The sequence below is a fragment of the Ranitomeya variabilis genome, chromosome 1 (genome assembly GCF_051348905.1).
Source record: "Ranitomeya variabilis isolate aRanVar5 chromosome 1, aRanVar5.hap1, whole genome shotgun sequence".
Classification (NCBI taxonomy): domain Eukaryota; kingdom Metazoa; phylum Chordata; class Amphibia; order Anura; family Dendrobatidae; genus Ranitomeya; species Ranitomeya variabilis.
This window is the reverse complement of record NC_135232.1, coordinates 1,104,058,251-1,104,075,612: the sequence shown is the minus strand read 5'-3', so window position 1 is coordinate 1,104,075,612 and position 17,362 is coordinate 1,104,058,251. Positions and strand designations below refer to the sequence as shown.

At 42.5% G+C, this 17,362-nt stretch overlaps 1 protein-coding gene across 1 annotated transcript in view; it reads left to right on the top strand.

Moving 5' to 3' along the window:
* Nucleotides 1-17,362, top strand: part of STK32B (serine/threonine kinase 32B) — a 314,328-nt gene that overhangs the window by 148,791 nt on the left and 148,175 nt on the right. The window contains exon 4 of the mRNA XM_077280130.1: nt 13,562-13,735. Within this exon, the coding sequence (XP_077136245.1) occupies nt 13,562-13,735 (174 nt within the window). The remainder of the gene's footprint in view (nt 1-13,561; nt 13,736-17,362) is intronic.

Sequence of the window (17,362 nt, the reverse complement as noted above, 5' to 3'; positions counted from 1 at the left end):
ACTGTATGGAGGACCTTTTGTGCCCATTATACTGTATGAAGAGTTGTGTGGGGATTACAGTTCGAGAATCATAGTAGATATTTGGCAGCAGCGTTTGAGTAGCATTTAGGATGTATGGACATGTTGAGTATTTGTAGGAGACATTTCTGCAGCAAAATCTTTAGTGTTGGCAGGAAAAAGCTGCTTTAAATACATGCATTTTTTACCTGCATTATTTTTTCATTCATTTAAATGGGTGAAAACCGCAGAAAAAATAGTAAATGATTATTGCATGTTTAATATTTGCAGATTTTTTTCTGCTGTAAAAAACAGTGTTGGCCGAAAAAACGCTGTGTATAATACGCACTTTTTTGCCACATTTCTGCATGCATTTTTGATGCGTTTTGTAGTTGTTGCAGATTTGGAAAAAAAAAGTTTCAAATCTGCAAGAAGAAATAAGGAGCGTGTGCCTGAGATCTCACAAATCTCATTCGTTTTGCTATTACTGGTAACCGCTGCATTTTTTTTTTTAAAGAAAAAAAACTTCCGGAAAAAAACAAAAAAGCCAGATGTGAACAAGCCCAAAGAGTTTACATTCTGCAGATTTGAAAAAACTCTTAAATGCTACAAATCTGCAAGGAAAAAAAATAAGTAGCATGTGCATGAGATTTCAGAAATCTCATTTACTTTTCTGGTACTGTAAAATGCTGCGACTTTCACTGGCAAAAAAATGTACTGGGAAAAAAAACCCGGAGATTGTGAAGATTAGAATTAATCAGATTTTTGTGTTGTATTTACTTGCTAGGAGTTAGCTATTTATTTGTATGCAGCATCTGCTCTTGCAAGGAAAAACTGAACTGCTCTGCTAATTGATATTAATCACCTAAGTCTAAATGAACTAATAATAAGTTATTGCTATAAAGCAAATTCATTACTTGGAAGTAGAAGAGATAATTAGGTTGTTTGCTCGGTCATTACTGAACTGTGAGAATGACTTGGAACTATTGTCCTTGCAAAGATCTTGCCATAAAGAAGACTCGGCGACAGGTGTCAGGAGGTTACCTCGACAGTGTGGAGTCAGAAGACCGCAGCATCTGGTTGCTCCTACTCTGACGCTGAGAAGAAGCACTTCTCCTTCATTTTAAATCCCTGTGCTCACAGCTGAGCTCGGTTAGCCACTCCTTTCCCTTTTATAATCTGAGCTCTGTTACAAATCCTTGTCAGAGCTAGCATTTGCTGCACGGCTAACGGAGGGAGAGGAGTTCATATGAGAAGGAGAGTTGGAGGAGTTATTAGTGACTGTTGCTTGGTTTGTATTTGTGGTAATTCCCTCGGTTAGCCACTTCTTTCCCTTTTATAATCTGGGCTCTGTTACAAATCCTTGTCAGAGCTAGCATTTGCTGCATGGCTAACGGAGGGAGAGGAGTTCATATGAGAAGGAGAGTTGGAGGAGTTATTAGTGACTGTTGCTTGGTTTGTATTTGTGGTAATTCCCTATCCTTCTCTATTTTGTTTATTCTTCCTCCACGCCCAGGTGCATTTCTTCGTTATATGTGAGTGAATATTTTGTTTGACTGGATTTTTCTGTTAACCCTTGCTTGTGTAGCCTTGTTTGTTGGGTTGGAGTACTATGGTGAACGGTAGCGCTCCTCTTCCCTGGGTAGGGGAAGAGAACAGACAGAGAGCTAACTCAGGAGATAAGGCAAGGGTGGAGGCCCCGGCATCTTCACCTTCAGAAGTATCCGGGAGACAGGGCTGGTTTTAGGCAAAGTGGGGCCCTGGGCAAAAATTTAAAATGGGGCCCCAATTGCTCACATATTGCACCATCACACAGAAACAGTTGTATTTACATGCACTGATCTCAAGCTGCTAAACGAGCATGATTGACAATATTGAAGTAAATCAACAAGCTTGTTTCCTGGCCTCTTTTCAATGGCTGAGGAATGATGGCAACAGAATAATCATTAATAGATCAATCTGTCCCCATACAGTACAATGTTATCAGCAGCACATCTGCAGTTTTCACCAGGCGATGTGCTGCTGTGAACAATGTTTTTTGTTCCAGCATAAAAAAGCCAATCACTCGATGAATAGCCAGCATTTTGCTTGTTTAGTATAATGCACCCCATAGTCCTCCACATAGTATAATGCACTCTATAGTCCTCCATATAGTATAATTTGCACCACAGTCCTCCATATTGTATAAATCGCACCTCACAGTCCTCCATACAATATAATGTGTCATATAGTCCTCCATATAGTATATTGCACTCCCCATAGTCCTCCATATAGTATAATGCACTCCCCATAGTCTTCCATATAGCATAATACACTCCCCATAGTCTTCCATATAGCATAATACACTCCCCATAGTCCCCCATATAGTATAATACACTCCACATAGTCCTCCATATAGTATAATAAACTTCCCATAGTCCTCCATATAGCATAATAAACTCACCATAGTCCTCCATATAGCATAATACACTCCTCATACACCTATATATATTAAAATACACTCCTTAGTCCTCTATATAGTATAATACACTCCTCATAGTCCTCCATATATTAAAATACACTCCTCAGTCCTCCATATAGTATAATATACTCAGGCTTGGACTGGACCACAGGGGAACAGGGCCCTTGGCACCCCAGTCTGACACTGAATACACTCCTCAGTGCTCCATACAGTATAATGCACTCTCCATAGTTCTATATGTTGCAAAATTCATTTCCCCTTAATGCACCCAATAGTTCTTCATATAGTATAATGCATTGCCCATAGTCCAATAGAGTATAATGCAGCCACCACACAGAATATAATTTAGCCCCCTCATAGAGCATAATGCAGCCACCCCATAGAGTATAATGCAGCCATCCCATAGAGTATAATGCAGCGCCTTCATAGAGTATAATCCAGCCTTCTCCATAGAATATAATGTAGCCCCCCATAGAATATAATGTAGCTCCCTCATATAGCATAGCATAGTAACATAGTTATTAAGGTTGAAGGAAGACTTTAAGTCCATCTAGTTCAACCCATAGCCTAACCTAACATGCCCTAACATGTTGATCCAGAGGAAGGCAAAATAAAAACATGGCAAAGAGTAAGTTCCACATTGGGATAAAAAATTCCTTCCCGACTCCACATACGGCAATCAGACTAGTTCCCTGGATCAACGCCCTATCAAGGAATCTAATATATATAACCTGTAACATTATACTTTTCAAGAAAGGCAACCAGTAGGGAATCACTCATTACAACATCATACGGCAGAGAGTTCCATAGTCTCACTGCTCTTACAGTAAAGAATCCGCGTCTGTTATTATACTTAAACCTTCTTTCCTCCAGACGTAGAGGATGCCCCCTTGTCCCTGTCTCAGGTCTGATAAAAAAGATCATCAGAAAGGTCTTTGTACTGTCCCCTCATATATTTATACATTAACATAAGATCACTCCTTAGCCTTCGTTTTTCCAAACTAAATAGCCCCAAGTGTAATAACCTATCTTGGTATTGCAGACCCCCCAGTCCTCTAATAACCTTGGTCGCTCTTCTCTGCACCCGCTCTAGTTCAGCTATGTCTTTCTTATACACCGGAGACCAGAACTGTGCACAGTATTCTAAGTGTGGTCGAACTAGTGACTTGTATAGAGGTAAAATTATGTTCTCCTCATGAGCATCTATGCCTCTTTCAATACATCCCATTATTTTATTTGCCTTTGTAGCAGCTGCCTGACACTGGCCACTGAATATGAGTTTGTCATCCACCCATACACCCAGGTCTTTTTCATTGACGGTTTTGCCCAGAGTTTTAGAATTAAGCACATAGTTATACATCTTATTACTTCTACCCAAGTGCATGACCTTACATTTATCCCCATTAAAGCTCATTTGCCATTTATCAGCCCAAGCTTCTAGTTTACATAAATCATCCTGTAATATAAAATTGTCCTCCCCTGTATTGATTACCCTGCAGAGTTTAGTGTCATCTGCAAATATTGAAATTCTACTCTGTATGCCCCCTACAAGATCATTAATAAATATGTTAAAAAGAAGAGGGCCCAATACTGACCCCTGTGGTACCCCACTGCTAACCGCGACCCAGTCCGAGTGTGCTCCATTAATAACCACCCTTTGTTTCCTATCCCTGAGCCAGCTCTTAATCCACTTACACATATTTTCCCCTATCCCCATTATTCTCATTTTATGTAACAACCTTTTGTCTGGCACCGTATCAAAAGCTTTTGAAAAGTCCATATACACTACATCTACTGGGTTCCCTTGGTCCAGTCCAGAACTTACGTCTTCATAGAAATTGATCAGATTAGTCTGACAGGAACAGTCTCTATTAAACCCGTGCTGATACTGGGTCATGAGGTTATTCCTCTTCAGATACTCCAGTATAGCATCCCTTAGAATGCCCTCCAGGATTTTACCCACAGTAGAGGTTAAGCTTACTGGCCTATAATTACCGAGTTCAGTTTTTGTCCCCTTTTTGAATATTGGCACATTTGCTATATGCCAGTCCTGTGGTACAGACCCTGTTATTATGGAGTCTTTAAAGATTAAAAATAATGGTCTATCAATGACTGTACTTAATTCCTGCAGTACTCGGGGGTGTATCCCATCCGGGCCCGGAGATTTGTCAATTTTAGTGATTTTTAGACGCCGCCGTACTTCCTGCTGGGTTAAGCAGGTGACACTTAATGGGGAATTTTTGTTATCACTGATCATATTATCGCCATGGGATTTTCTTGTGTAAATACTGATGAAAAAAAAGTCATTTAGCATATTGGCTTTTTCCTCATCCTCATCCACCATTTCACCCAGACTATTTTTAAGGGGGCCAACACTGTCATGTTTTAGTTTCTTACTATTTACGTAGTTAAAGAATATTTTGGGATTATTTTTACTCTCTCTGGCAATGAGTCTCTCTGTCTCAATTTTTGCTGCCTTGACTTGCTTTTTACAGAATTTATTTCATTTTCTGTATTTATTTAATGCCTCCTCACTACCTACTTCCTTTAATTCTCTAAATGCTTTCTTTTTGTCACTTATTGCGCCCCTTACAGCTCTATTTAGCCATATTGGTTTCCTCCTATTTCTAGTATGTTTATTCCCATATGGTATATGCTGTGCACAGGTCCTATCCAGGATGCTAACAATTGTCTCCCATTTTCTTTGTGTATTGTATTGTATAATGCAGCCCCCATAGAATATAATGTAGCCCCCCATAGGATATAATGTAGCCCCCATATAGCATAATGCAGCCCCCCATAAAATATAATGTAGCCCCCTCATAGAATATAATGTATCCCCCTCATAGAATACAATGTAGCCCCCCACAGAATATAATGTAGCCCCCATAGAATATAATGTAGCCCCACATAGAATATAATGTGGCCCCCATAGAATATAATGTGGCCCCCCATAGAATATAATGTAGCCCCGATATAGCATAATTCACCCCCCCATAGAATATAATGTAGCCCCCTCATAGAATATAATGTAGCCCCCATAGAATATAATGTAGCCCCTCATATAGCATAATGCAGCCACCCATAGAGTATAATGCAGCCCCCTCATATAGTAAAATGCAGCCCCTGCATAGAATATAATGTAGCCCCCTCATAGAATATAATGCAGCCCCCGTATATAGTATAATGAGACCCCAGACAATATAATGTAGCCCCCATAGAATATAATGCAGCCCCTTCATAGAATATAATGCAGCCAACCTCCCCATAGAATATAATGTAGCCCCCTCATAGAATATAATGTAGCCCTTATAGAATATAATGTAGCCCCCCATAGAATATAATGTGGCCCCCCATAGAGTATAATGTGGCCCCCCATAGAAAATAATGTAGCCCCCCATATAGCATAATTTACCCCCCATAGAATATAATGTAGCCCCCACATAGAATATAATGTAGCCGCCATATAATATAATGTAGCCCCTCATATAACATAATGCAGCCCCCCATAGAGTATAATGCAGCCCCCTCATATAGTAAAATGCAGCCAACCTCCCCATAGAATATAATGTAGCCCCCTCACAGAATATAATGTAGCCCCCTCATAGAATATAATGTAGCCCCCTTATATAGTATAATGAGACCCCAGACAATATAATGTAGCCCCCATAGAATAAAATGCAGCCCCTTCATAGAATATAATACAGCCAACCTTCCCATAGAATATAATGCAGCCCCCCTCATAGAATATAATACAGCCAACCTCCCCATAGAATATAATGTAACCCCACCCTCCCGCTATAGAGTATAATCCAGCTTCACAGTCCAGTACTCTCCCAGTGATAGATTTAAAACAAAAACACAATACTCACCTCTCCTCCTCATTCCCCGCGCTGCTCCAGGCTCTGCTCCGGTATCAGCAGCTGCACTGCCGGCACACAGCGAGTGCGTGATGTCGTGATGTCATCACGCACCCGCAGTGTCAGAGTGAGGCAGAGGGGCATTCATCCCATTGGCTATTTACACTGCTGCGTCACAGAGAGAAAGACGAGCCATTGTTCAGCTCTGACGTTCACAAATTTCGTGAGCATCAAGAGGCACATCCACATTGTCAGAATTCCAGCCTATAACATAGGGCAATCGATCATTCATCAAAATTAAGCCCATTTTACATAGTTACGTAGGTGGAAAAAAGATCTAGGTCCATCAATGTCAACCTCCACACTAGGGCATCCGACAGACAGCAGTAATTCCACTTACGTCCACTACACTCTCATTGGCGTCGGCTAGATTTTATCCAGCTTGCTCAGGGTTAATCTAGCTGGTAATCAGGTTGGAGGCTGGGTCACGTCCACGGCCTTTAAATAGTCGCGCTGGACTTTGGGCGTCGCCGATTATAGCTTTTGCTTTATGCCTGGTGATTCCGGTCTGGAGTGGTGGTCTTGTTGCAGGAATATTGTATCTGGTGGTGTATAATCCTTTGTCATATTCCTCCTTCCTATTTGTATTTGTTTTGCCCTGTGCACATTATAGTGTATTCCTGTGTGTCTGCGGCAAGGTGCGTTTTTCAGTTTTCCCTGTCTGTGCTTTCTGTGGGAATTGGTGTGTGGTCTCTTCACTGGGTGGCGGGAGGTGGTTTCAGCATAGGGCTGAAACAGGAGTCAGGGTCAGGCCTGGCGGCCCAGACATGCACACCTTTAGTGTAACTTCTGGGAAAGGGACAGACAGGGTTTCCCTAGCCTGAGGGATATCGCAGGGGCCCGGGTAACCTACCTTAGTCTACGCAGTTCCCCCGTGACATTCAGTTCATGATTCCATTCTTGTCTCTCTATCTGGTTACATCACTTTTCATTCTCCAGTGTATGGAGTACCGTAATTGGATATATGTCTCACTGTTGTAAATCACAAATCCAAGTTATAAATAAAACTAAATATAATCAACTTTACTTGTTCAAAATCAATCCACTTTCGTGTATGCTATCTGACGCTAAGCTGATAAGGAGCTTTGAAAAATACAGTTACATCATGAAGGGGGAATAGGAAATCTCGGAGTGACATCCACTTTGGGGGGGATTTGTCATAATTAATTGAAAACTCATTTTTCATTTAGTACATTGATATATAGCGATATAATCACAGCAACATTTCATTTAAGTTTAGGCACTGAATACGGACAGCTAATATAAAGTTGTGGAACTTTCTCATTTATTGCATTTTTGCCTATTTTTTTGTCTAGTTTTTGATATTTTTTAGCCTAATTTTAATGTGCTACACCTAGAGGAAATTAGTGAATGGTCACATAAAAAAATAAAAATATCATAAAATAAATAATTTTATTTGATACAAAAAAGATAAAAGTGTATGGTATATTAAAATATTGGGATGCAATGCAAAGAACGTTCACGACAAACATATCAGAAAAGTGGTATCATATAAATAATTGTGTTGTGTTTTGTATATAAATTATATAAGATTTATATTTTATGATATATTTCTTTCCTTTCCTCTACTGTATGTGTAATATATTAGGTACTTAATGTGAATACCTACCTCATTTCATGACATTAATTATATTGTGGTGTATTTCTATTTTAAATTTGAGCCAAATTCTTCTATTTAGACTTTTTTAAGTCTGTTTTATGTATTTGATTGTTTTCTTTCAACGTTTGTCAACGTGGCCATAGTTTTTATATTCCAGCTTTTTTTTAAAAAAAAGTTGCAAAACGTTCCTTTAAATTTCAATGTCTGGAAATTTTGGAGCAAATTTTCAAACATTTTATGAAACGTGTCGTCTTGCTCTACAAAATTTGCACAAAAGGTACACAAAAATAAAAAACTATTTTGATTTTGGTTAAAATTCATGATCCACAAGTGCCATTTAGAAGAATTTGACGCAAAAACCTTCAACGAATGCCATAAGGCCATAAGGCGGAAAAAAAGAGAGTGACTTAAAAAAAACGGATGCGGCATCATTAAATTATTTTGAAAAGCTCTGTTTGCTTTTGACTCCTAAGAAATAGATGAAGGTGATGACTGCTTAATATCTCCTCTATATTCCATTGTTTGCTGGTCCTCTGGACCAAACATTGTTTCAAAATCTGGGTTCTCCGGAAGTTCCTCTGGCACTCTAATGGTGCACCATGAGAATCGAGCCAATTGTGCAAATAACACACTGATGAAACTCTGGTCAGAGTCTCATCAGAGTGTCAGCAAAGTGTTATTTGATTCTCTCAGATGAGAAGACGGAGAAAAAATGTCTCCGTCTTCTCCATTGTGTTAATGTGCGGAAATCAGGGTGTACTTGGATATCATCCGAGTGCTGTCCGATGTATTCCATGGCCTCATTGACTTGCATGGCTGAGTGTTAGGCCGGGGACACACACAACGTATAAAAAAACGGTCCGTATTTTTACGGCCGTAATACGCAGAAAAGTCCCCAAAATAGTGATCCGTATGTCATCCGTAGGCAGGGTGTGTCAGCGTATTTTGCGCATGGCATCCTCCGTATGTAATCCATATGGCATCCGTACTGCGAGTTTTTCTCGCAGGCTTGCAAAACCGACATCTAATGGATTTATGTGCTCAAATGTTCGGTAAAACATATATACAGTATATGTATATATATGTATATACAGTGGGGCAAAAAAGTATTTAGTCAGTCAGCAATAGTGCAAGTTCCACCACTTAAAAAGATGAGAGGCGTCTGTAATTTACATCATAGGTAGACCTCAACTATGGGAGACAAACTGAGAAAAAAAATCCAGAAAATCACATTGTCTGTTTTTTTTATCATTTTATTTGCATTTTATGGTGGAAAATAAGTATTTGGTCAGAAACAAAATTTCATCTCAATACTTTGTAATATTTCCTTTGTTGGCAATGACAGAGGTCAAACGTTTTCTGTAAGTCTTCACAAGGTTGTCACACACTGTTGTTGGTATGTTGGCCCATTCCTCCATGCAGATCTCCTCTAGAGCAGTGATGTTTTTGGCTTTTCGCTTGGCAACACGGACTTTCAACTCCCTCCAAAGGTTTTCTATAGGGTTGAGATCTGGAGACTGGCTAGGCCACTCCAGGACCTTGAAATTTTTCTTACGAAGCCACTCCTTCGTTGCCCTGGCGGTGTGCTTTGGATCATTGTCATGTTGAAAGACCCAGCCACGTTTCATCTTCAATGCCCTTGCTGATGGAAGGAGGTTTGCACTCAAAATCTCACGATACATGGCCCCATTCATTCTTTCATGTACCCGGATCAGTCGTCCTGGCCCCTTTGCAGAGAAACAGCCCCAAAGCATGATGTTTCCACCACCATGCTTTACAGTAGGTATGGTGTTTGTTGGATGCAACTCAGTATTCTTTTTCCTCCAAACACGACAAGTTGTGTTTCTACCAAACAGTTCCAGTTTGGTTTCATCAGACCATAGGACATTCTCCCAAAACTCCTCTGGATCATCCAAATGCTCTCTAGCAAACTTCAGACGGGCCCGGACATGTACTGGCTTAAGCAGTGGGACACGTCTGGCACTGCAGGATCTGAGTCCATGGTGGCGTAGTGTGTTACTTATGGTAGGCCTTGTTACATTGGTCCCAGCTCTCTGCAGTTCATTCACTAGGTCCCCCCCCCCCCGCGTGGTTCTGGGATTTTTGCTCACCGTTCTTGTGATCATTCTGACCCCACGGGGTGGGATTTTGCGTGGAGCCCCAGATCGAGGGAGATTATCAGTGGTCTTGTATGTCTTCCATTTTCTAATTATTGCTCCCACTGTTGATTTCTTCACTCCAAGCTGGTTGGCTATTGCAGATTCAGTCTTCCCAGCCTGGTGCAGGGCTACAATTTTGTTTCTGGTGTCCTTTGACAGCTCTTTGGTCTTCACCATAGTGGAGTTTGGAGTCAGACTGTTTGAGGGTGTGCACAGGTGTCTTTTTATACTGATATGATAACAAGTTTAAACAGGTGCCATTACTACAGGTAATGAGTGGAGGAAAGAGGAGACTCTTAAAGAAGAAGTTACAGGTCTGTGAGAGCCAGAAATCTTGATTGTTTGTTTCTGACCAAATACTTATTTTCCACCATAAAATGCAAATAAAATGATAAAAAAACAGACAATGTGATTTTCTGGATTTTTTTTTCTCAGTTTGTCTCCCATAGTTGAGGTCTACCTATGATGTAAATTACAGACGCCTCTCATCTTTTTAAGTGGTGGAACTTGCACTATTGCTGACTGACTAAATACTTTTTTGCCCCACTGTATATATATATATATATATATATATATATATATATATATATATATATATATATATATATGTCATTGAGACACATATATATATATTCTGTATTTATATTTACTTCAGCGCGATATCTGTGAAAAGCCGGTAATTCACTTGCCGGCTTTTCATTTCTCCTGCCTAAACCCGACAGGATATGAGACATGGTTTTCATACAGTAAACCATCTCATATCCCCTTTAATTTTTGCATATTCCACACTACTAATGTTAGTAGTGTGTATGTGCAAAATTTGGGCGCTGTAGCTGCTCAAATAAAGGGTTAAATCGCGGAAAAAATTGGCGTGGGCTCCCGCTCAATTTTCTCCGCCAGAGTGGTAAAGCCAGTGACTGAGGGCAGATATTAATAGCCTAGAGAGGGTCCATGGTTATTGGCCCCCCGTGGCTACAAACATCTGCCCCCAGCCAACCCAGAAAAGGCACATCTGGAAGATGCGCCTATTCTGGCACTTGGCCACTCTCTTCCCACTCCCGTGTAGTGGTGGGCTATGGGGTAATGAAGGGTTAATGCCACCTTGCTATTGTAAGGTGACATTAAGCCAGATTAATAATGGAGAGGCGTCAATTATGACACCTATCCATTGTTAATCCAATTGTCTGAAAGGGTTAAAAAACACACACCCACATTATTAAAAATTATTTTAATGAAATAAACACACAGGTTGTTTTAGTATTTTATTGTTCTCTCAATCCATCAGAACACCCTCGCTTGGCAAAATAATAAACCCACAAGATACATACCCTCAGATGAACTGTCACGTCCCACGAAGTAATCCATCTGAAGGGGTTAATTATTTTACAGCCAGGAGCTGCGCTAAAGCACTCGCTCGTGGTTGTAATCCCCGGGTAATGAAAGGAAATCTGAGTGATCTTTACTTACATTGAGTTGCGGTGAGGCGCCCTCTGGTGGATGAACTCATGAACTGGAGCCTTGGAAAAGTTCCCACGCTCGAGTTCATATGAGTTCATCCACCAGAGGGCGCATCACCGCAACTCAATGTAAGTAGAGATCACTCAGATTTCCTTTCATTACCCTGGGATTACAGACACGAGCGAGTGCTTTAGCGCAGCTCATGGCTGTAAAATAATTAACCCCTTCAGATGGATTACTTCGTGGGACGTGACAGTTCATCTGAAGGTATGTATCTTGTGGGTTTATTATTTTGCTAAGTGAGGGTGTTCTGATGGATTGAGAGAAAAATAAAATATTAAAACAACCTGTGTGTTTATTTCATTAAAATAATTTTTAATAATGTGTGTGTGTGTTTTTTAACCCTTTCAGACAATTGGATTAATAATGGAGAGGTGTCATAATTGACGCCTCTCCATTATTAATCTGGCTTAATGTCACCTTACAATAGCAAGGTGGCATTAACCCTTCATTACCCCATATCCCACCGCTACACGGGAGTGGGAAGAGAGTGGCCAAGTGCCAGAATAGGCGCATCTTCCAGATGTGCCTTTTCTGGGGTGGCTGGGGGCAGATGTTTGTAGCCACGGGGGGGGGCAATAACCATGGACCCTCTCCTGGCTATTAATATCTGCCCTCAGTCACTGGCTTTACCATTCTGGTGGAGAAAATTGCGCGGGAGCCCACGCCAATTTTTTCCGCTATTTAACCCTTTATTTGAACAGCTACAGCGCCCAAATTTTGCACATACACACTACTAACATTAGTAGTGTGGAATATGCAAAAAAAAGGGGGATATGAGATGGTTTACTGTATGTAAACCATGTCTCATATCCTGTCGGGTTTGTGAAGGAGAAATGAAAAGCCGGCAATTGAATTACCGGCTTTTCAATAGAACACCGCTGCGTATTTCTCGCAATGCACACGCATGGTCCGTGTGTAATCCGATTTATTCTTGCCCCCATAGACTTTCAGTGGCGAGTCTAGGCCGAGATACGCTGACAATCGCAGCATGCTGCGATTTCACTCGGATCCTGAATACGGTGGAGAAAATATCGGATGATGGGAGCTGCACCATAGGTTAACATTGGGCCGAGTGCTATGCGATTTTTTATCGCATAGCACTCGTCCGTATTACGGTCTAGTGTGACCCCGGCCTTATTCAAATACTGAATCAATCTGGGGCACGCAGCGATAATTTTTGGACATGTGCATGGCCTCATAGACTTCAATTGGTCCAACATGGACAGCAAAAAGGCTCATCTGCACCTGTCCTACATCTTTTCTGAATGCAAATGAAAGCAAGAAGAGTTTTGGGAAAAAATGTTGAATGCTCTTGAATTCCAATTAATTATAATTGTAAATTAATTTTGCAAAAATGTGATAGCCATGGGATAATTTTTAGGTGCTTTGTTAATTAAAATTAAAATAAATTTAATGCTAATATATATGTGTACTAAAACATTTCACCTACAAAAATTCAACTCAGCCTGCAAAAAGAAAGTAGTTTTTCAGTGTTGAATTAAATAAAATGTTTTATCCATCAGCATGCAAAGTGAAAGATATAAAGATTTTCAGAATGTAAAGTTACCGGTTTATAGTTTTTTAGTTTACTTTATGGTCATTCAAATCCTAGTAGACTTAAGCAATAAAAGCTTCAATTCAATGACTGCAAGCAAAAATATTAAAGTTTAGAAAAAGTGCATAACTTTTCTGTGTGCAATGCTTAAATTGTCTTTGCAACGTAAAATACCTATTTAATGCACTTCTATATTACTTTCAATAGCCTGTTCCTATTGCCCTTCATGCCTGTACATATACCGCATCTGCGTCACATGTGCTCTCAATTCTTTCCTTTATAATAACAATAGTGAACATGTTATAATAATCACTTTATTTTTCTTAGGTATTCTTTCCAGGATGAAGAAGACATGTTTATGGTTGTAGATCTTCTTCTGGGAGGAGATCTGCGCTATCATTTGCAGCAGAACGTGCATTTTAGTGAGGAGGCTGTGAAACTTTATATATGTGAATTATCACTGGCCCTGGATTACTTACAAAAACACCACATCATTCACAGGTAAGAGGACACAGGGTACTTCCTCTAGGTTAATTTTTTTTCTTGATTGAAACATGAATGGTAAAAATTATAACTATGCTTACATGGATTTATCTGGAGCTCCATATACAGTAATGCTCATATTAGGAACATATATTAAATACATGTGTAGCGCCCCCACTGCCGCAGGGCCGAGGGGTACCCGGTACCGGGCCTCTGAGTCTCTGCGCTGGGGTGGTCACGGTGGCTAGACCCGGTCCGTGACCCTGCTGAGGGGCGTACAATGAAGGTGGAGGTATAGGATGATTTTATGGTGCGGTGAAGTGCCGGTCACAGTAAATAACGAGGACACCAGGTTGCAGTCTCTTTACCTCTTTACTGAAGGCTTCAGGGTCCTCAATCCGGAATACGGTTAACCGGGCTGTGCAAGTCCGGCCGGTCCAATGGCACATCCAGAGCTCCCTTTTCAGGTGGAAATCTGTGCCTACCTTCTAGCGCTTGTGTGTTGTGGTCCTCCCCTGCTGTGCTTACGGGATAGTCCCCACAACTGTATGACGGGGAGGCTCGGAGCTCTTCCGGGACTCTAGCGTCGCCCCACTCCTGTTGTTACCCCCCGTGTCTTCCTAGGTCAATTGGGTGAGACAGCCCACCTCTAACTGACTGTCCTGCCGTAGGTTTGAAGTATTGCCTGGAGCCTAATACTTCCTCGGCGTTCCGGCCACCGGTTATGCGCCTCAGTAGGATGTTGCCTCGTCTTACAGCACGACTCCTACTGGTATTCTCCTTGTTGCGTTGATCTCGTTTCTCACTCAGCACAATAAACCTCGCTTCTTGTCCTTTCTTGGGGCACCGCCGCTATATCGTGCAGGCGCGGTCCCGTAACGTTCTCTCTGTTCGCTAGGCCTCTGTCAGGATCCCACCCCTGACAGGAACCCCTCCGAATCTTCCCCTGCAACACCCTCTGCCACAAGGTGTTGCCTGGTTCCAACCCAGTCAGCTTTCTGATCTAACTTCCTATCTAACCCCCAGTTTTACCAGACTGTGAGGAGTGGCCTAATACATAGTACCCTTAGCTCCCCCTGGAGGCCAGACTGTGAAATGTATTGGTGTCTGTGATACCTGATCAGATGAACTCCTTCAGTGCCATCAGATGTAACATCACTCCCCTTAGTGGCAGAGCGACATTACTGCAACGACCAGGACTCTGGGGCGCTGCACTCCCCCCCGGTTAAATCCAGTACTCCTGGACTGGGAAGAAAACAACAATACATGTCAGCAAAAAGACATACAATTTAAGAAATGCAGTAACAATAAGCAAATTTGAACAGAGCTTCCCTTTATGGGAGGTAAGGACACTTGAACGTTACAAACATGGTTAAATACTATAAGTAACATGCTATAAATAACTTCTTACCCTACCGGGTATTCTACTTAGTGCAAACTTTGAACATTAATTTAACATTGCCTTTAAGGACGTACACGCTGAATCCACTAAAGACTTTCTTATAAAACATTATAATACTAAGCAACTTTTCTGCATTCTCCTTCTTTACATCTGCAGGACCGCCTGTCCTATTGGCTCCAGGCCTGCTACCTCTCCTTTCTGTTACAGGACCGCCCCTTTCCGCCTGGGCCTTCTGCCTTTCCGCTACTATACACAGTATAGAACTTATCATCCATCTTTCAGTTCAGGATTACTGAGCCATCTCTGTATGGCTCCTAGGAGGACTCACTGACTAACCACGTATGGGTTCACTTTCCGTCCTCATTCTTCTATCAACATTATTAAACATTTCTTACAATCAACTAGTTAACTACATTTAACTCCTTCTGTCAAGACATTATTGCCATTTAACCATCTTAAGGCAACACTGTTCATAAGTGCAATATGTGAACATTCCCTTTAAGAGGGAACCAAGTCTCTATGAGGTAGTGCAACTTCTCAAGCTGCAAGTCCGTTCGCAGTAAGGACTCCGGTGCTGGTTCCAAGACCAGTGTTTTCGCAAAGAGTCCTTTCTTTGTGTAAAACCAGTAGAGAGCACCTTTAAGAAGGTGCAAACTATGTACAAAAAGTTTGTAATCATGCATTGTTCATGATTCAGCAGTTCTTTCAATGATGAATAAACAGGAAACAAAAACAAAAAGCAGAAGAAGGGATCCCGGGTAAACAAAGGGATCCCTTTAAGAGTTAACCCTGGTCGGGTTTAAAGTAGCAAAAAGCAGGAAAACAAACAGTTAACTATTTACATTTATAAAGCATTCTTGCTTACTCAGTTTCTGGCAGCACAGGGGGCGGTCTTTGGTCCCCGGCCGATGCAATGTCAGTTCCGGTGGTTGGTCTCTCAGGTGCCGTCAGATCACCCGGTGTCTGGATTTGAAGGCTAACCCTGCTTGCAAGTTCAGTAGCCGCTACAAGGCGGACGGTGGTAATAGTAACAAGATCTGTCAAGTCCGGATCAGTCATGGTCGGGGCAACAGGTGACGCTCCCTCAGGCTCACATCGTTGGACGTTCCGAGCGCACCATCCTTGTGCATTCCGGTGGCGGGTGTAGGTCACCTGATCCCCCCTTTGCAATGGGTCACCATCTCGGTTGCAGCAGGGAGTTTTCACGTTGTAACTAGTAACGAAGACGTCAGCCGGTAGTCCTGGTTCCTGTATGGAGCCCCAACCCCTCTTCGGGTGGAAGGCCAGCACAGTTCCCCGCTTTACCTCGTCTTTCCTGCCGTGCGCAGGCTTTCTGCGTTGCATTTTTGGCATATCAAGTGGTTCTGTCTCGTTTCGGTTTTTCCAATGTAGGATCAGACATTGTTTATACTGCTCCCAAGTGAGCACAGCAAGGATGAGGCCTTACCCCCGAGCTCCATCCGGCTCGATCCAGGGGGTGTCCCACCGGAGGATCACCCCGTCTGGGCCCACGTCTATGGGTTCTCCCATCTTGGTCGGTAGTGGAGGTACCAGCTTCCCCATCGTGTCGGGGGTTAGGATTACCCGCTCAACCGAGAAGAGGCGGTTACTGTTGGGATGAGGATCGGTCGCGGGAGCGGGATCAGTCGGGGGAGTAGGATCGGTCAGGGGGGCAGGGGCGTCTTCCATACCTGCGCCTGATGTGATTCCACCGATGTCGATCTGTTCCGTTGACAAGGACGCTGGAATCGGCTGCAGCCCGGACCGTGGCTCCTCCAAGATGGCCTCCCAATATGGCTCCGCCCTCCATGGCTCCGTGGTCGGGATAGGTAGGCTCGGCTCCTCCGCCGGCGGCTCCAAGGAGTTCAGATCCTTCCGCTGCGGTGACCGCGGGTCCGCCTTTGGTGGGTGAGGGCAAGCCTAGATCACTTCGCCGTCGCTCGGGCACTTGCTGATCATCATCACTGTCCGACATCCGGCGGCAACGCATGCACCTGGCTCTGCCATTTCTCCGGGGTCGAGCTCCCTCTTCCTCTCGTTCCCGCCGTTGCAAATCGGGGGGCGGTCTTCCTCCGCTGCTGGGCAGGTCGTCATCTCGCAGCAGGAGTTGGAGGGGGCGGTCGCTACTTTTGGCGCCGCTTTGGTAGTCTCCTCCCATAGCACACCCTTCTTCTCCCTCTGCGCTCCCTGTGGCGCTGCAATGGCGGCGGTTTTTGGCAGGAACTTTTGGCGGCAAGTGGCAA